Raw genomic sequence first — 21628 nt, forward strand, 5'->3', positions numbered from 1 at the left:
AAATCATGTAGATGCCACTGCCAAGAAAGCTTACCAGCACCTCTACTTCCTCAGGAGGCTAAAGAAATTTGGTTTGTCCCCTTTGACTCTCACAAACTTTTACTGATGCACCATAGAAAGCATTCCATCTGGATCTATCACGGTTTGGTACGGCAACTGCTCTGTCCAGGACCGCAAGAAACTGCAGAGAATTGTGGACACAGCCCAGCGCATCACGGACACCAGCCTCCCCTCCTTGGACTCTGTCTTTACCTCTCATTGTCTTGGTGAAGCAGCCAGCATAATCAAAGACCCCACCCACCCGGGACATTCTCTCTTCTCTCCTCTTCCATCGGGTAGAAGATACAGGAGCCTGACGGCACGTACCACCAGACTTAAGGACAACTTCTACCCCACTGTGATAAGACTATTGAACGGTTCCCTTATACAATGAGATGGACTATGACCTCACAATCTACCTTGTTGTGACCTTGCACCTTATTGCACTGCACTTTCTCTGTAGCTGTGACACTTTACTCTGTACTGTTATTTTTTTTACCTGTACTACCTCAATGCACTCTGTACTAACTCAATGTAACTGCACTGTGTAATGAATTGACCTGTACGATCAGTAGGCAAGACAAGTTGTTCACTGTACCTCAGTACAAGTGACAATAATAAACCAATACCAATACCAATGATGTATCACCTGTAGGGAGGAGCATGTACAGAACTATGTATTAATTCTACTTTTCAAGAATATACCGTGTCTCATGGTTGGTAAGATGACAAGCATTGTTTGACTGCATGGAAAATACATGATAACAAAGTTGCAATTCAGCAGAAACATTAGGTGTTAGATCAGTGTCAAGAATTTAAGAACAGTAAAACCTAGATCAAGTCTTATAGTACAGGCTGCCTAGAAAGCTGAGATGAACAAGAAATAATTCAAGGTGATCTGGGCTTTCTGATCAACAAAAATCATTGAAATAAGTGGGTTACGTGAACATTATTTGTAAGGTCTATGCAAATACATCAAATTGTAGGAAATAGGTAGCACAAATTTTGGGTTTCAAAATTCTTGTTCAATGTAATCGTTAGCGTTGGTTGGAACATAAGTGGTGTGCAAGTGAGTGAGAGTTTTTCTTTTCTAGAGCTCATACTGAAATGCAACGTGCATTTCAAAGTAAGAGATATAATAAAAGCTCCAAATTGCAGTTCTTCATACACTGAGAGTTACTGGTATCAGGTAAAGAATACAAAAGACACGTGAAACACAAGGTTATAAAAATGGCACATTTATTGCTACAGAACTGTCATGTACATGACTGCTTGGAATAACTACTGATGATAAACAGGTAATGGCCTACATCGAGCTGGCCTTTGAATACTCCAGCAAACAATCTGTTCGGACATTTCTACAAATCTGAAAAACACCAAAAAAACATGAAAAGTTGAGGCACTCGAGCCACACAAATGGGAAAAAGGTGAAATAGGTTTTTATTCCACTGCTGCAGCTAGGTGCAGTCGCAATGTCATGCGACTTACACAACTAAAACGCTACCATACAGTTCACCTCAGTAACACATGATAAAATAACATCTTTTAAATAGTAAAATAAAGTAACAAACTTTTACTCAGAATGATTCCAAAAATCTACAAAGAGAAATATTCAGAATCCGAGAATTTTTTTTTTCCAAGATCCATGGTATAAAAGGATTGCTCCTGCGAAAAATAAGCCAAATATATTTTTTTCTTTAAATTTAGCTTTTATAGGGTGTACTACAGTCTATTTCATAGCAAAAAGAGCACTAGACAAAAGAAGCTTTATAACAAAAAGCCAGGCACTGATACATGGTAATTCTCTGCTTTTCTCTTCACTTAATTGCATCACAAGTACAAGAATGAAAAAGGCCACAGTTCATATTCTCACCATAACATATGTCTATAATACTTGAAATGAGCATGGTAAACCAGCACTGCACAAGATGAATAAGAGTCCATGAGAAAAATGTTGGTAAAAGTGGGCTCATCAAAGCCCTGGTGCCCCATTGTAATGGAATTACATCTTCTTAAAATTTTATTTATATATTTTTTTCCAGTCAGCTATAATTGGCTAATATTTGTGCTTGTTCACACCAAACGCTAAATCATTTCTGGAGAGTGTTCACTTCTGTCATTTAAAAACAAATAAGAACCTTTGCCTGATACAAAAAAATGAATTACAAAACAAATTTTGAACAAAAACAAAAATTAAAACAAAAATCGGAAGACTGGATAAATTTACAAATTGCATCACTGGTTCAATTGACAGTTTATAGGCGTTAGTGTTAATTACAGCTACATTGAACACAATGGGTACCAATGGGTGAACAGTTTGATTCGGTTTATGAACTGTTATAGACAGGGAAGTGGATCCAATAAGAATTTTAAAGCAATGTATTGAATTTCCACTCATTAATTGGTAAGTTAGCTTTGCTGTTGCTAACCTATCACTTTAGTTCACTTATAGCATAATATGCTAATATTTTTTATAATAGTTAAATTGTTACAAATATTTTGTACGTCTAACTAAATAATGCCTCAGATAACACATGTAACACACACCCACCTAAATTAATAAAGCATTATGTTCAATCACGAGTTAGCAATCATTTTTGTGTCACCTTCTTAAGCAAGAATGTCTCTATATAATAGTTATGCTTAATAAATTCCTTTATATTGTCACTCAATGTTTCTACAATATCTTTGAAGTGGTCTGTTTTCAGAATGTCCTCTTCAAGATCTTAAACAATTAAAGCACAGAGATTCCCAGTCCTTCCCTGAACTAGATTTGAAGGTCCGACCTCTGCATGTGAGCGACACTCCCTTAAACATGTGCTCAAAATAAACTACACCACCAATTTAATATATTGGTTAACCACTTTTAATTTATATTTATTCTTTAACTTCAGACTAACGGAATGTTGTTACAGTGTAGTTTAGTCAGAATAAATGCTTTAAGGGAATTTCTATTTGCCAAGCCATTTTAGATAAACAAAGCAGTTCACATGACATCACATCGACTTTACCCAACAACGCATGACCGCATGATCTGTTGCACCTTTTTAGCAGTTTGCACCTGTCAGATTCATTTTAAAATGCCGAGATCCCTATTTTTTTTTAAAAGGATGATCATCTCTCATCTTCTCTACTTTAAAATACACTTTCTCAGAACACAGGCAAAATAAGCTGACTAGAAGACGTTTTTAAAAAAAAAATCAACTTATAGATGTCACTTGCCATCAGTCTGAGTCAGTATCAAGAATGTTACATTTTCTAAGGGGTTAAAAATTGTGACTACAGACTGAATCAATGTTGTACTTAGAATGGTCGCACCTTTCAGATATCTTGCTGTATAGGCACACGTTTATCTTACATGGTAAAATGTGCAGCTCCTTACACTATGGCAGTTGACATTTAACTAGTAGCTAATATAAATGAAAAGTCATTCAATTAGATCCTGTGCAATCTGCATCTTAATTCTATTTGCTTCCCTTGTTTTCCCATCCCTGAATGCCCTTACTTACAAAAAATTAACAATTTCAGTGTTTCTTCCTTCTGTGATAGCCAGTGACTAAAAGAGTAACAACATTTCAATTCTCGTCAAAAGTTTATTGCCTTTTTGGACTTGATGTTGGATTGTCTGAGGCACTGTACTCTCTACAGGTTCTTTTCAGGTTTGTTTCCGTCAATTGACTTTGCTCGTTTCCAATTCATAGCCTTAAAAAATTGTTTACTTGATCCACCTCCATGCATTTAAAAGTTTCATGAACTGCCCATCAAAGTACTGAAACCCAGTACACTCACAAATGTAATCATTATCAACAATATTCCAACAAACAGCACAAAAAGTGATTTAGATTAAACATTTAGTAGGCAATAAATTGTAAATACCTTATTTTGTTCCTTGTTTGAAATTTGTTTCCAGAAATATATTGTGTGCTTGTAAAATTCCTTGACATTGCTACTTGAAATTTTACTACCTCATTTAAACTTGAGACATTTTTAAAACCACAGGGATTCCATCAATTTTCTTCTTAAAAGCAAAAAACCACATGACGTATTTAAAAAAAAGACTTTTAAGTCAACATGTAAAAATATAACTTTTAGCTCTTACACAAAAAAATTCAAAAACAGTTGCAAAATTTGCTTGTTGCCTCATGAAACACACAAATTTTGCAATTTTTTCTTTAAAGTGATGGTTTAATTATCAACAGGGAGAAGAGATGGAACCACATACTCCTTTTTCTGTTGTTGCCTTTTTACACCAAGGCATCACATTATACTGAAAGTCAAAAGGGGGCAGATGCCATATTACTGGCAGGAATGTTTCAAGTCTACACAAAGTGTAGGAAATACAAGTTCCCAATAGTTCGGTAAGCATAACACTAAGAGAATTTTCAGGCCACGCACATACACTAAAATTCCAGTGCTGTTGTTTTTATCTAAAAAAAAAGAGATCTTAAGAGCATAAACCACATACCCTACCCACCCACCCCACAAAACCAAATCTTCCAGCTAGCATATGTGCTCTCTCCACAAGAATGTAAACAAAAAAAGGATGACCAATAGTGATGTTTTATTTTCCCCAACTCCTATTTTACTGCTTACTTTCATCAGGTTTAATATAACAAAATCTATATGATTATTTGTGGGATTTTTTTTTAAACTATATACAATATATGAAACCCCTTTTACATTGATAGTCGCTATGATTTTTTTTACCAAGCTTCACCTCATGCATAAACTAATGCTGGCCAGCGTTCTTCACAAATAATGCACACTTCCTCGTTCGTTATTGCTAAGTTCTTTAAAGAAACACTAGAATACTAATAAGTTCTTCAAAGCCTCTTTTTATTTTTGCTCAGGCTTCTAGATCTTGCTGCTCTTGTCAATGTCGCAAGCTGCATATCCACTATTGATAATCATCGCCGTTGTTTGTCTCTAATCTACTACAGTACTTTTTTTTTAAAGAAATGAAAGAAAACAATGAGAACCTTAAATATTAACTGCTTTAAAATATTTTAGCAGGCAGTTTTGCTATAATTGCTTTCGGCACTGATTGATGAAATGGTTACATTTTAATCTTTTATGCTGTGGTCTATATCCTTTCCCACAGCACTTGGTGCATGGAAACGTGCTTCGTTACTGGGACCAGACACAATGCCAGGTTCAAGCATACCATGACAAGTTATTTCAGCACGTTCAGATTTCCACGCAGTATGTGCAGTGGGTAGCAAAAGTGTGCTCTGATGTCTTGCTGTTTTTGTTATGTTATACATGGCCTGAGCTCTTCTGCCAGACTCCTGATACAGTAGAATCTGGGTAAGCACATACCTGAGCCAAAGTTAAAATCTCCCATGATTCATTCCCATCCACTCTCTATGCAGAAGTTATAATTCAAGGGTACTGTTTGTTGGCAAAAGTTTTATGCATTCATCAGAAGTTTGTTGCACTGAATCTGTTCTTAATTATGATCTGATAAATGACATTCTTTCCATGGCTATTGATACCATAAAACTCCCTGCAGTCTGTGACTTTAACCCTTTGAGAGTGAAAAGACTATTACATTTCAAAATATCTTTTCAATTACAGGACAAAAAGTACAATTTTCTATAAGCCTTTAACATCACAAGAAATGTCAGAAGAGAAAAAAAAAAGCAAAGGCTTTACTGGGAAATTGGGCTGAAGCGGGAATGACACACTGGGGACTGGATTCTCAAAAGATGCTGATTGCAGTCTTCAAGGGGAAAAAGGTGCATCAAGAAACCCCTTGCATGGAGAGAAATGTGTGAGAATAGGAGAGTCATTTTGCTCTTGCAGAACTCCAGGTTACTGCAAGAGCAAGAGCGAGCATTGACAGAGGCCTGGGAGTTATTTTCCTGCAGGTCATTCTGGCGTAAGAAATGAAGTACTGTATTTATTGAAAAAGGTCAAGTTAATGGCAAACTGAAGCCAGAAAATGTAACAATTGTGACACAGCCTTTCAATATATGGTCTAACTAGGATAACAGAGAGGGACTTAATGGACAACTCTGCAACGTCTGCAGATTGGAAGTTGCCAATTGCAAACTCACCCCCCGCCCCTATGTTGCACACTGTCTTGACTTGGAAATATATCATTGTCCCTTCATCATCACTGGATCTAAATCCTGGAACTCTCTACCAATCTGCATTGTGGGAGCACCTTCACCAGAATGACTGAGAGGTTGAAGGTATCTCACCACCACCTTCTTAAGGGCATTTTGTGATGTCCTTGCCAGTGACACATACGTGATGTGAGTGAATAAAAAATGTTACTCAAAAGGGTTAAAGGGACCTGCTTCAGGAAAATTCTACAGTGTCAAGCCAAGTTCTCCAGAGATATACTATTCGGTGGAAAATAATTCCTTCCAATTAACAGCTATAATGCCTGGCTTGTTGATCTACTGTGTTCATGTCCTGGTACTAAACATTGTATCAGTAATCTAGATGGCTATATTTTAAAGCCACTAATGAATGTATACCAATCTAGTGAGAGAGGAGGTCTAGGTACAAATTTACTGTATGCTTCCCAGAACTCTAAAGTTCACCCAGAACAGAACCTGTCATATTTTATCAAGTCCAGACCCAGACAGGGAATCATACTGGGTGAGAATGGGTCTACAATTGAAACCTGAATAACATATCACTCCACATCACATGACTGTTTGAGGCCACTCAACAGCAGCCCTCAATGAATAACTTCCCAAATCAGCACTAATATCTGTTATTCAAGAAGACAACAGATAGACATTTACTGTAAATTGTGATGGTTCCTCGAATTCCCAAGAGCACAGAACTGCTCCTAGACCGGGCATGTCCAGAAGGAGTAAATTACACCTTCAGCAATGGCCCAGTTCAATTGGAGATTTTAACAATTCTGGTTTAAGTGAAGAGAGTGTCCTCAAAGGGCGCCAAATAATAAGAAAACTGTTTAGGTCTATCATTAACATTTTTATGCAATAACCTCACAGAGAAAATGCAACTTGTGCAACGACTGTGCACTGAGATGGTCTGCATGTGTGTCTAAGTGTGCAGCTCTTGTTTGAAATGAGCAAATTAGCTTTAATATCCTAACTTTCTTTATACGTAGAAGTAAGATGCTACTTCACGTTACATTGCATAAATAAGTCTGCAGTAAACCTGCCTGAAAGCACTTGTTTTCACTACTCCTGACATGCATAGAACTAAGCTTTCTCTTCAGATTGATCATAGGGAAACTGCTGTGCAGGACTATATCATCCAGGTTTAGTACAAATGCTTAAAAAAAATAAGTGGAAAGCTTCTGTAACCAAAACACTTACAATAAATCAAAGGGAGAATTGCAGGTTTTCTTGTTTCACATCCAGGAGCATAAGTCACACCAGTCACATGGAGTGGCAATTTCTTAAAACTATTATATATACACAGCACACACATACAGTATTAGAAACAATGGTTAAAAATGGAATGCAAATGGATATTTCAGCTGTTATAATATTTTGTATATATTATAGTAGGAACCTCCATTTATATGAGCTTTAGGGTTCCCATATATTTATCCATAACTGACTGACATGACATCTTGTTCTCCACTTCTTAAGTCTTTGACGAACCAATTTTTGCCCCTCCACTCCCAAAGATCAACTCAATCCTGAAGCACAGCCCAATGGGCACCAGCTATCTCAATGAAGCATTGAGCACAGATAGCAAACAGCACAAGGGGGAAAATCACAGTCAAGTCCAGCATCCATCCACATGGATTTTCCTGCACTGTTCACTGATTAGTGACTGGGAATGAGAATTCTGACCGACTTTTCCCTCCTCCAGTCTAGGACTGCCCAGTTGTAGCTCCCATATTATCAACTTGGTTTAGATCAGCCAAATAAGCAAACACTACAGTTTGAGCCTGGATTCATTCCCGGTCTCTGGGGCTCAGTTCCACTGAGCAGTGCCATCATCCACTGAGCCACTGACTTCTAATCACTACCCAACCACAAAGGCAGTAATCTGCCAGGCTTCAAACAGGAACAAGTTTACTTTTGTAACGGTGCTACAATCAGGACTTTTGTATTCTAAACTACTCATTTTTGCTGGGTTCCACACAGTAGCCATGCTGAACTGCCATAATATCACACCTAAATTCAAAAAAATTTCATGTTATTACTAGTTTTTTAGTTTCCAACAAAAACAAGTCTTTCTAAAAGGCAGAAGGTGTGACCTATTTTCCATCAAATACTATGTAACTGCAGGAAAATAACAGGAATTAAAAATCACAAAAGAAAAGGCATCGCAAGATAGATACGGATTACATCACCAACAGGCCCATTATTCCATCAGTTACTCCCATGCAGACAAAGGAATGGCTAAGCAGTCATCACCTAAGTTACCATTAGGACAGTTGCTGGTTTTTGTGAATACTGGATGTAGACGGGCAGCAAAGCTTCACTCTCTCCAGAGAACAAACACTAGCTGACTAGAACACCAACAAAACAAAATGTTAAATTGTATTTTTTCCTTTTTTTATCAGAAGTACACTTTTCATTATTGCAAGGTTACGATTTCAAATAAATATTTTTTTCAACCTACAAATTGATTTTTTTTTAATTTTATTTTTTTACAGAAGTTCAGGCACAAATGCATTTTCCACAGTGTGGAGAAGATTGCCATTCAGTCTCTAGGCTGTACATTAACAGCTTGCAACATACTGCTCAACATTCTGAATGATATGTTTAGAGTTTGTCCCCCAAGTCGTACTTTGCTTGTTGGGAATGCAGTATTCTCTTTTTCCTCGCTCTCTCTCTCGTCTGTGATTCATTTTCGTGACTGCTTTTAATGTGTCTCCATTTTACAAAAAAAGGGGATTGGGCAGAGTGTTTACATTGTTGTAAGATAATACAGTTGTCAAGGAAGCGGTCTCTCACTTATTTTTGTTGATCTGGCACCATGGGCCTATAAGAAAAAGAATAAAGGTTAATTAAAGATGTACATAATCTTCATTTTATTTCCTACATTCTTTTGTTTCTCACCTGAGGGTAGTGATTCCTAATTTTTTCCTATTTGCCCAATTGTCCATTCTTCATGTGCGTACCAAGATGGGCAGCAAATGTTGGCAAGCTATGTGGCTTTGGTGGACACTTGCTGAGCCCCATCCTATCTTAGCTCAGTGCACAGGGACACACTGAGTTCAAGCACAGAAAAAGAACAGCTAGTCCACAGAAAAATTGAGGAACCATCATAATGTAAGTTATTGAGGCTACAGGTATCACACATTTTCCATCCTCATTAATAGATAGCTTGGAATCTCCTTGCTATGTCCTCCCTCTCCACAGCATTGATTGTGTTTAGTTCTTTCTTCTATGAGGATCATCATTTTATGTTAGAACTATCAGATTCTTCTTCACCCCTATTCCCAATAAGGGGACTTGTTCTCAATTCAAATAGGTAAACAAGGTGGCTCAAATGTAGGAAAAAAAAAATAGATGTACTCAGTCAAATATCCTTTTTCTCTCATACTTCATGACTCAAAGATGTACAAGAGTACCAAGGAGACAGTAGGCTACTTTACCTCTCTTCATCCCTCACTTCTGTTGAGCAATTTTCCCTTGAATCTACAATCAAGCGAGATCTGATGCAACCTGTAACAATGCGTCACTGTGCCAGTATTCTATCTAACTATCTCTGGGCATTAAACAACACTCCAATACTATAACATAAAACTGCCTTCCAAGCACTTGCTGTGGGTTATATTTTACCACTGTTTCCTTCCCCAAATAAATATGTGTTTTACCTTAATATTGTGTAGAACAGAATATGTTAGGTTCCATCAAAAAGGAAAATCGAGGTGGATGTACTGGCATGTGAGTCATGAAAAGAGATTAGTGCTCAGACCCAACTGCAATCATTGGGGAATTTTAATCACCTTGGAATTGATTGGGTTAGCAGCAACATTCTACATGCATAGGAGAGTTTATTAAAATACTTAAATACTTTTTTTAAATAGTGGCATGGGAAATCCAAAAGGGAGACAGTAATTTTTGATTTGGACATTGAATAAAGTAAGTTTAGGAAGGGAACACTCGCACTTACATGATCATAATGTTTTAATTTTAAAATCAAAATGAACAGCTACCGAAACTATTAAGTGCATCCCAGAAGATCAAACTTTGAGAAGATAGTAGTATATGAACATCACAAAAATGGGAGGAACTATTTATATAAGGAATACTGGAGTGTCTTAATGTATATTTTACAAAACCATGTTTAGTACCAAATTGGAAAATTAAGTCACCATGGATAAAAAGAGAAGAGATGGAAGGCATTAGTGAGAATAAATGATTGAATAAAATTCTAAAGACTTCAATGATGAAACAAAAAACATGGGTTCAGACAACTAAACAACAAATCTCCCCACATATTTTCTGACAGAGGTAAAAGTGAATGTTGTCAAAGTATAAAGTATATATTGTGGATTCTGTTATGGCTGAGATATATTGGCTGCTATCATCCTTTAAAGCTGAAACTAGCATGATTTCAATTACCTCTTTTCACATTGGGCCCATATGGTTGGATGTGTCTCCCATATTCGGGTTGACTCCTGCAAGGGAGAGTGGCGGTGGATCTGTTGACACTTTTTCCTCCTCTCTTCTTTTCAGACAAGCTGCTTTAGGGTTCAGGTTCCTCTCTTCAGGAGAAAGAAAATGTTCAAAGTAACCATAAGATACTTAAAAAGTAAAAAAAAAATTGCAGGGCAATCGGGATAAAGCAAGGCAGTTGGACTAATTGGATGGCTCTTTCAGAAAGCCAGAATAGGAACAATGGGACAATTGGACTCCCTGTGCTGTATGATTTTGTGATCTGCTCTCTGGTGTAGGAAATGGAGATGGAATGGGTTAGGTCATTTCTGAATACTTTGCCTATCTTCTGCCAAAATTACAGCAGATCAGGAGAACACCTGCACTTATTCTATCTCTTCCTCCAACTAAGATTCAGCCACTTTAAGAGGTAATCTCTTGAAAACTCAGCAAAGATTAAAGATTAAGATGACCTGCAGAGTTTAAAATCTATGGCTTTAGAAAACTAAAACCCGTATGCAAGGCAAATGATTTAAGACATCTGTGTAAGTCAACTCCTATTTTCATTACGAGGGAGTAAGAGTGTTTTAATGGAGTTTTGGAGACTGTATCACACTGTTCCACCCATTTCATGAGGGCAAAATAATGCAGATTATGAAAATCTATGATAAATACTGAAAATGCTCAACAGGTCATGCAGTATCTATGGAGGGAAAATAGGGTTAATGTTATAGGCTAATGACCTTTCAACAGTGCAGTTATCATTTGACCTGGCAATTTAACTCCATTTTGCTCTCCATACAATCCACTTGACCTGCTGAGTATTTCCTCTTTTAGTTCCATCCATTTATAGTTAGACTACTTGGTTCATGGTGACAGAATTAATTAATTGCCACTTCAAATTAGATGGCTTAAAGGATTTTCATTGATATGTTGGAAATATTATTCCACAATTCTGTTTATTTTTCCTGCTAAATCAGTAAATCAGTGGCCTTGCCTTTTACATCTATGGAGTAAATTATTTGTTTGGTGCACTAGAGGGAGCACCATTTGCATACAAATTCCAGCTTTAAATATGAGGTAGATTTGTAAAAATAACCATGATTTCCACAAAAGCAATTACATGCAGAGGGGAACACAATAAATACTTTTTATCAGAAAATTTGACCAAATAATGCTAAATAAAAAACATAATTTACATCAAAATTCCAACTGCATTATTCAGGTCAGAAATGGGAAACACACACTATTTTCATTATCTATATATATTACAGTGTAATGACCTATATGAGAAAGATCATTTTGATGTAATTTTTCTCATTTAAAATATATGCTCACTTTTTAAATAAAAAGGGGAAATCCTGATTCCACCCCAAAACATAATATTTATGTAAAAGTGTAGCCTTCAGTGAGAGCATAGAAAATGGTGCAGTTCTTAGTGAAACATTTGGAAAACAAAATGACAATTCTCAAAGGAAATGAGATGAAATCATGAGTAAATTATCAGAAGGGATAAGGGTATTTCAATGAGTATTCTGCAATACTTCTATAGAGTACTTGTAAGTCTGCAGGGTATTTGAAAAAATTGTGTTAAGAGCAAGAATGTGAAATGCGGAAATGTTACTTGATCCATCCTGACTGTTCCCTCGGAAGGCCGTACACAATCAAACTATCTAGAATCCTTTCTAAACCATATTACCACTTAAAACCAAAAGTCTCTCTTCCCAACAATAAAAACAAACACAAATCCAGAGCCTTCTCATATCCCATTCCTCAACTCTGTCCTTTGACCACCTGTTAGGTGTCAGGCTTAACTCATTGCCAGCAATTTTGCCCTAAATTGGCTCTTGGGTTCAAGTTATGCTCCAGAAATTTGAGCACACAATCAAGGTCAATGGGAATTGTAAAAAGTGTAATCTTTCGGATGAGAAATCAGGAAGTATGTGGAAGTGAAAGTCTATGGCACTATCTGAGTAAGAACAGGGGAGTTGTACTGTGTCCAGGCTAAGGTTTATCACTCTGTCAGCATCATTGGAGAAAATTATCAGGTCAAGTATTGCACCCTGTTCTTTCTTCTACAATAGACACTACCCTCCAGTCACAACAGCAGAGGACCTCGTGTTGGTGGAATATTCAATCATCTTGGTCTATGCCTATCACTAAAACTTGTAATGCCACTATTTTTAATTATATATGGATTCAATTCTCAATGAAACATAATTTAGTAGGCCAGATTTTACCACTTCTTTATATTTAATATGTTTTGGAAGGAGAGATGAAATTGGAGGAGAAGGAAAGCGGTTAGGCAACAAGATTCTGTTGAACAGTTCCATATGTCTATTGACCTCGGACTTGCTGTTCCAGGCTCAAAATAACAGCAACTGCCTGGTGAAGAATCAGGAGCTTCGTCTGTGGCTTGTCGCTTTTCAGGTGGAGCTGCACCATGCGACCAAGTTCCTTAAATGCTTCATTAATGTCGCGCACACGCAGACGCTCACGAGCATTATTTGCCATTCTTCTTTCTCGTTCACGCTCAGCCTTCTGTTCCGGAGAAAGGTCTTCATCATCATTATTATTGCTGGGGGAGAAAAGAGAGCATTTTGTATAAATAAGTAGAATACGAAATGAAGGTAAAAATATTCAACATATACACTATTAGAACAACAAACTAACAGCTTCCTTTCTTCACATCCCGAAGTAAAATGAATACTGACAAAATGGTTCAGATTTAAAATATAGACCTCCGGTCGAATGTGGCAGCCCTTTACAAAACTGGGTATTTTTGCACTGATTTGTTATAAATGTCATGAAAATCAAAAGAAGTAATGCAACTGAATTTTGCATTTTGTGTGCTAAACTACAAGGACCTCACTAGTTATCTACCAAGCAGGCTGATTAACTTAATGAAGTAAGCATTGTTATGGTTATTAATTAGGAAGAACTTTCCATGTGGTCCATAATCAAATAAAGGAACCAAGTACAACACCAAGCCATTGAATTTTACAGTACAAACCCTACACTCAACACTTAATGCTCACTTTATCAGATTCTAGTCAGGAATTAAATGAAAGGATCACTCATTTCACTGTTACCTAGATAGTGACCTATTTAATATCTTGATATCCTTCTTGTCCTCATCCCCCTTCTTGTCATCTGTGGATTTTGAATCCTGCAGATTTTCATCTGGTTCATCTTCTGACTTTATATCTGAGCTGACAGATGACACACTCTGTCCTTGCAGGCTGCTGGAGAGGGCTGAAAGGGAGGCAACACAAATGAGCCGCATTAATTGTCCGCAACAGTTTCTTAAGCATCACACTAATTCTTTCAGTTTAAATTCATTAAGATAATCACAAGGAAAACTACTTTGCTTATTTAAAGCTCGTCTGGTTTGATACCCATGTAGTCAAAACATATTCAAGTCATTTTCAGGGATTATAGAGGATCATGAGTTATGATCATCCACAGTCAATCACATACACATACACAAACCTACATTCTCAGAAATGTTATACTGGTTTTAAAAGGTGTACATCACAGCTGAGATTCACCAGAATGACTCAGTGTTGAATTTATAAGGAGAATATACATAAACTTGTTTACACTTGAGGGGTGATCTGATTGAGGGGTTTGAAATATTAAAAGGATTTGATGAGGCAGATACTGCAAGAACTATTTTCTATGGTAGGTTAAAAAAGGAGACAATAACATTTAAGCTCCAGCATTCAGGAGTGAAATTGAGAAGTATTTCTCACACAAAGTTATTTTTGAATATACAACAGCACAATTCTGAAACATGCTAAAAATGTCTCCTTAACTTTTACACAATTGACTATCACTAAAACCTTGATGTTTAGGGTTAAAACGAGTAAAATTCTTTTATAAATCATGCATAATATTCCTTGTTCCTCTATATTCTTGCTTTAGTAAAATCAGCTTAAGACAATGCTGGCGTTTTTTGGGAACTGGGGAGAAAATCCTGTTTCTAAACACTTTGTCTTTCATGGCAAGCTGATTGTGTTCTTCAAGGGTGGTCCAACAGTAGTTCTATAAAGTAGGAACAGTTATTGAATAATATTGTAATCTAAATCACTTAATCTTTCCATGTTAGTTAAACGAACATCACAAATCGAGTTTCATACTAAGAGTGGCATGTAACTTTCAACTCAATTTCCCCTTCACTCACAATTAATCTGCATTTGCAGAGTGAAAGGAAATCAACACAGATTTCAATTGTGAAAATGGGGGTGTGCTTTCCAGAGTGCAATTGCAACAGACTCTTCTGAACAAGCTCATGTGCAAAAAGGAAGATAAATCTATGTCCTACTCAGAAGTAAAAACTGTCCACTAATTAGTAATATGTTTCCACATGGTTACTGGCTCAGAATAGCTCCGAGACCAGCCCAAAGCTGCAATCTCTATTAATATGAATGGACCTGTTCTGAAATGTATGTGACTTCTCCCCATCACCAATGTCACTGGACGACTTGAGAGAATGGAGAACAAAAATAGAGGGTCTCCATGGGTGGCAGAAAAGCTGAAGTTTCCTTTTTAAATGCAGGAGGTAAATTTCAAATGAACATTTTTCCACAAAGACATCAGGTGGATGCTTTAAATAGAAAACTGTTCCTCTGAGACTTCCTCTTTAATACAACAGTTTGAAACGGGGTGTGGAAAGTTTCGAAAACCACTGGCAATGGTTACAAGTGACCTGATCCACTGTTACCAAATGAGCAATTTTTAAAATGTCCTTGCAATGGATTATGTTGCTTTTCCCCCACAGAAAGTGCCCTGTGAGCTAGTGTTCCATGGAAGATAAGCACCGGACCTGCATTATTTGTAACAATCATAAAGACCAACATCTCTAAGTGATACAAAAGTAATCTCTGTTACCTAATTACCACCATTTTTAATCATCTTACTAATAGACATCAGCGATGTTGAACATCAATATTTTTGCCATGACCAGTTCCATTTTTTGTATTTTCTTCTACACTACATTTAGGTAATGTTTGAAGCTGGTAGTACTCACCCCGGTATGGGTCCTGGGACTGGTTTATGTCAGGGGATGTGGCTGACTGCACTGGAAGCTGTGGGACTGGCACTTGGTTTGACACGATTGCATGGCTGCCTCGAAGCCCAACACCTTCTTCACGATGAGCTCCCACCTGGTATTAAAAACATAAAAATACAAGATATTTCAACAATTGTTCCCAAAATCAAATTACTGGATAACAATTAGGGCTTATGATGAAGAGACACTCCTGACTTGACCTGCAAGACCCCTCATCCTGTTTCTGATTATACTGAGTACCCAAAAGAACCAGGACTGAGCAACAATTTTGTTTTGTCTCTGAATATCCCCAAATGTTACTGTTCTAAACATCTGTGCATCTAGGCCCTACTAGACGGTTCCCATCATAATTCATGATCCCTTTATAAAATACACGTGCAGAACTTGTCCCTGTTGTAAACACCTGACTTACCTGTGTATCACCTATTCTGTATAGTAATACACAGGGGAAGCATCAAATCTGTACTATAGAAGCTGCACCATGACTCTTGTGTACTCTGAGCACATCATGCCTTGTCTTTTCTAGCCCTAGTTTAATGAAGCTCAACTGCAGCCCCTCTTCTGCCACCCTGGCTGGGATCATTTAGCATCAGCATGTTGTCCCGTAATTCAATTCTCACTGTTATCCGATGTAAAGTTACACAGTGCCACGAGGTCGATCCGATAGAACACGTTTATTAGCAGTGCACCGCTAAGGAGAAGGCTCTTCAACACTCATCAAGAGTTGCTTCCCGAGTTCTCCCGGTACAAAGGGGTAGACAGAGATTTATACAGGTATTGTCACGCACACAATGCATACGGCGCCGCAAGTTTCGATCAACCCAAGACAGACATCGCACCTATTGTTTATTATAATTGAGTTATAATCAAGAAATTGAAAGGCAGGTATCACCCCTCATTGTTTTAGACCAAGCTTCCACCTCGATGTTTATTGCACCCAGTATCGCTACAGTCTAGCAGATCAGGACAGATCAATACCCGGAACAAAGTATTTAACACTCCATCTAGTGAGTCAGCGGCTTGCTTGCTCTTGCTGGAGAGGTATTTTTTCTATCAGCTATAGGTGTGGTCACAATTCTTAACCCTTTCCTTCCTCACACAGATCCACAAACAAACCTGGATCTTTCCAGTGCACTTATACATCGAGACACCAAGGTACATGGTGTTGCAAAGATAAAACAGGAAAGCTAAAGCTTATATCATTGAAAATAACAGATACTGAATAGGTTTTGTCGTCCTGACTTCAACAAAGGCTGATATTTGTACAAAATATTAAAGTGCTTCAATCGCAATGTTACTTCAATCCACACGTTAAATTGTCATATATTCTGCAAGAAATGACCATCTTGAGACTGCCAAACAAACAAGCATAAATAACATCAACAATTTGTTTTGAATTATTTCAAAAATGGCATGATCTCTTGAACTGAAAAGGATCATTAAAAGCAACAGAGGTGAGATTGTTGCATCCACCGATAACTAGACAATTCAATGACCACTGCTATTGTGTACCCTCTGATCTACACAGTCTTCATGATCAATGCTACCTACCAATGTTCTGCCTATTGCCTTGATGTACACTTACCAAATTACAACAGACATCATTGATGACATAAATCCAGTTCTGCTTTAATAACTTGTTCAAACCAGTTTTTTGTTCTATTTCGCAAGATGATTTTAACTACTGGAGTGAATTGAGAAAAGTGAGTGTTGTTATAAAGTCTATGTCAGGCTGATATTAAAGTATACTTTATTTTAAATGTTGTAATGAAATATCCAACTGAGCTGAGCCATGATACTAATCATTGTGACTGTCATGGCAATACCATTTATCTGGATAACCTTAGCTCAGCTAATAATTATGTCACTCTTCGATTAATTCTGCTTCAATTGTCACCACATTCTTACTTTCATACAAACTGGGTGGAAATTTCCAGTGTTCAGCCCACAGACATTTGTTTCTGCCTTCAGGCCCCATCTAGTGAGTCATTTATCACCTTTTCTGTAAAATAATGTTTCAAAAGTATTTTTGAACTTCCTTCCTTCCCCCTTAAAACACAAACACATTTGAATTTTAAAAGTGAATTTTTCCAATGGCTTGTTTGATCATTTGCTTTACTGAGGAGTCCTTGCTTGGTTTGTTGGCTGATTTTAGACTAGAACAAAGTAGATGGAGTAGTGCTGGATTAATTGTCCTTGGGCAAGCAAGGAGAAGTTGCTGGAAGGGTTAATATTCCTACTTCCGATTACTATTCAGTGAACTCTTGCTAGAATGTGTGGATGTGTAGATGTTAAATGAAGACAGGGTGGTAATTGGTGTGACAGACCCTGCAAAGGAGGACTGTGTCATTCATGTTCATATGTTCAGAATGGCTTGTATGCAGAGTATTAGATGTCACCCAGTAAATAATGGACCAGAGATGAAAAGGGGGAGAAACATTTTAAAAAAAACATAGACCATCAAATATTTTCAATTATAACTGTCGTTTTATTTTGGTGCTTCCAAAGTAATATGATGAATTGTTGTTACTACATATAACAAAAGCTGAAGTAAAAATAATGTAATTAGATTGCATATAGAATATTGGAACTAAAGACTCTGCACTATCAATACCAGGCCATCTTTAACAGGTTCAAAGGAAAACAGGTGGATTTAGAAGCACATTTCTTGTTAGCCCTCAAAAACTTTAAATGAGCTTTGAATCCATCTGTCTCATATGCTATTTTTAATGCCCCTGCCCAAGGTACCTCCCTCAACCAAAATTATTATTTAATCATTCATTCACTTTAGGTCCAGCACAAGATCAGTGACTCTGGTTTGACACAATTCACTGCATGAACAAGGCTTTGAGTCATCCCAGGTTCATGAAGAAGTGCCATAGAAAAATAATAGCTCTTTCTTTCTAGGATAATTTTTTTTTAAAGGGGCAAAAACTCACTGAATAATAATCGGAAGTTAGAACATGGTTGCTCCCCCTAACTCCCTCTTTCCTAACCCAAGAGCACTGGCCTTGCCTTACTTCTCTAAGCAGGTTTTCACCTCTAAAGGGCCTCAGTTCTGTGGTCAGTGACCACTCAGGCCAGTGATAGAGAATGTGGCCCAGAAGTGCTGGTGCCCCTGAAACCTGTGTGACTTAAATGGGCAGAAGTCAAGATCTATCATTAGCAGCAATGAAGGGCTGATGTTTAAAGGGAGAGTTGAATTGAAAGTATCAATACTGAAGTTCAGTCACTGATCAAATTATGTTTTAAGGAAGACTGCAATGTTTAAACTTTTGTGACCAAAGACCTTTATTATCTCCAGGAATAAACTTGGAGGCTGGTTAGTGGGAATTATTATTTTCAAGCCCAAAGCTGCATCTTGATAGCTCCCAGGCAGGTGATCAACAAGTTAGTTTACAAAGTTCTCAAAGAAATGGGTGCTATTATCTTTATGCCGAATGGCTCAAAACAATTTTCAGAGGTGACTTTTGAAATTCTACTGGTTGTCATTCTGATTTTTTTTCTCAGCTGAGAACACTTAATATTTATTCATTTTAAGCAAATTTTTAAATGAAAGAAAGTTAAGTGGAATAAAGGCATCAAAAACGGATGCACATATTAGACCTAATGAAATTTTTGCATTCCAAAATATGCTTATTCTCTTACACATTTTGTTTTTTTTTAATCCAGCAGTAATACGTTTCATTAAAGGATGCATGTGTAATATATGTAGAGTAAAGCATTTTACATTTGTGCAAAACTTAACCAAACATGCATGAGCAAACTTATGCCTGAAATGTGTGGAAGAATGATTTTATCAAGATGCACTCTAATACGATCTAATCAAAATTCCCCCTTGTGAACAGATTTCACACCAGAAGAAACATTGTCAGGAAGAGATTTACAGCTCCATGCAATGTTCAGCTTTGTTCTCTAGAGGGTGCAATCACACTTTCTCACACACACACAAACACACACACACACACACACACACACACAAAACACTGTACATTCAAGTACATCATTTAGTGACAAACAACATGGCAGAACAGTTCAGCCAGGTAAAACGTCAATTCATCTCTCAGTGTGCCTCTGTGGAGGCTACTGATTCACTTCCATCTGTCTTCTATCATGTCCATGAACATAACTGACAATTATCTTAATGCCCATATGCTTAATTGTGGGCTTCACAATTCCCTTGCTATTTACCAACAATCCTGAAGGAATTCAGAACTGGCATCAGACTTTCATTTTAGGGAAAAAAAAATCTTCGCCTGCCATTTTTTTCTGTAATGCCAGCTAAGCTTTTGACAGCAGTAGCAGCGACACCATGTGATCCAGGGCCCCTGTTTACTACAACCACAAAATGTCGAGCAGCTTTATTAAAAGGCTTGTTGTACGCTGGAAGAAATGTTATTAGCTTTCCTCCAGCCATTTGCTTGAGTTCAGACCCATGCCATTGTTAGCCCAACAATGTAGAATGTAAACCATTGAGGCTTGGCATTAGCTAATATGGAGACAAAGCCAATTAATGGGAAAAAACTAAAACATTCCTATGAAAAGTGGCTCTGTACATGTTTTACTGTTTTATATCAAGCAGATCAATATTATGGTTCACAGGAAAATAAAGGAATTCATCCATTGTCAAAAACACTGCAAAACAATGCACTTATACAATTTTAAAATAGCACAACTATTGACCTATCTTTCTCATTCAGATACAGCATATTTCAAAGAACTGTTTTTGTTTATATGTACAAGGTAATCATTGTGTTGAATTTAGATAGATCCTCTTAAAAGCTGATTAATAGTATTGGAATAGCAAACAAGCAGCACATTTACTCAACATCATTGAACAACCGAAAATAAAGTACAAAATTTGGTGGTGTTGCAGATGGTGAGGAAGGTTGTCTAAGGCTACAGCATTATATAGATCAGAGGGGAATTTGGGAAGAACAATGGTAAATGTAATTTAGTTCTGACAAATGTAAGGTGATATACTTTGGGAGGGCAAACCAGCATAGGACATACACAGTAAATGGTAGAGCTCTAGAGAGTGTTGATGAATAGAGGGTCCTTGGGGTACAAGTCTATAGATCCCTGAAAGTGGCAGCAAAGGTGGATAAGGTGGTGAAGGCATATGGGATGCTTGCCTTCATAGGACATGGCACAGAATACAAGAGATGGGATGTCTTGTTACAACTTTATAAAACACAGGTAAGCCACACCTGGAATACGTATGCAGTTTTGGTCGCTGTGTCTTTTGGAAGGATGTGATTGTGCGAGAGAGAGGGTGCAGAGGAAATTCCCCAGGATTTTACCAGGATTGGAGCATTTCAGTTATGAAGAGGATGGGGTGGCTTTGTTTTTGTTAGAGCAGAGGAGGCTGAGGAGTGACCCGTTAGAAGTACAGGAAGTCCCATATTTAACGTCCGTACTTACGAACCGACCTTCGTGGTCGGTTCGTAAGCGGGCCCGGCCCCCGATCCTACCACAGCGACGGTACACCTTCTTTGGCCCAACCCCGGCCCGGGTGTGCATGTGCGGCCGCGATCCCCGGCCCAGGTGTGTATGTGTGGCCGTGATCCCTGGCCCAGGTGCGCATGCGCGGCTACGATCCTCGGCCCAAGTGTGTATGCGCAGCTGCGATCCCCGGCCCAAGTGTGTATGCGCGGCTGCGATCCCCGGTCCAGGTGTGTATGCGCAGCCGCAATCCCCGGCCCAAGTGCGCATGCGCGGACACTGTTCCGACTTACATACAAAATCGGGTTACGAACAGTCTCAAAAACGGAACTCGTTCGTAACCCGGGGACTTCCTGTATATAAAATTGTGAAGGATATAGACAGTAGAAATCTTTTTCCCATGGTGGTGCCCAAGACAAGAGGGATAGGTTTAAGGTGAGAGGTAAAAGGCTTAGAGAGGATATGAAGGGCAAATTTTTCATACAGAGGGTGGTTGGTGTCTGGCATGCCTTTC

General features: G+C 37.8%; 1 protein-coding gene across 11 annotated transcripts in view; it reads right to left on the reverse strand.

Annotated features, from left to right (window-relative positions):
• Nucleotides 1-1261: 1261 nt before the first annotated feature.
• The window catches only part of LOC127567561 (transcription factor 4-like), a 470428-nt gene continuing 450061 nt past the window's right edge, over nt 1262-21628 (reverse strand). For 9 of the 11 annotated variants that reach the window (XM_052010594.1, XM_052010592.1, XM_052010595.1 and 6 more), the window contains 5 exons: nt 15628-15763; nt 13688-13850; nt 12941-13173; nt 10563-10705; nt 1262-8973 (listed from right to left, as the gene is read on the reverse strand). In XM_052010594.1, the coding sequence (XP_051866554.1) occupies nt 10569-10705; nt 12941-13173; nt 13688-13850; nt 15628-15763 (669 nt within the window). In that variant the 3' untranslated portion in view covers nt 1262-8973; nt 10563-10568. The remainder of the gene's footprint in view (nt 8974-10562; nt 10706-12940; nt 13174-13687; nt 13851-15627; nt 15764-21628) is intronic. The other 2 variants (XM_052010593.1, XM_052010602.1) reach the window with 1 other exon arrangement.

The sequence above is a fragment of the Pristis pectinata genome, chromosome 2 (genome assembly GCF_009764475.1).
Source record: "Pristis pectinata isolate sPriPec2 chromosome 2, sPriPec2.1.pri, whole genome shotgun sequence".
In the NCBI taxonomy this organism is placed as follows: Eukaryota; Metazoa; Chordata; class Chondrichthyes; order Rhinopristiformes; family Pristidae; genus Pristis; species Pristis pectinata.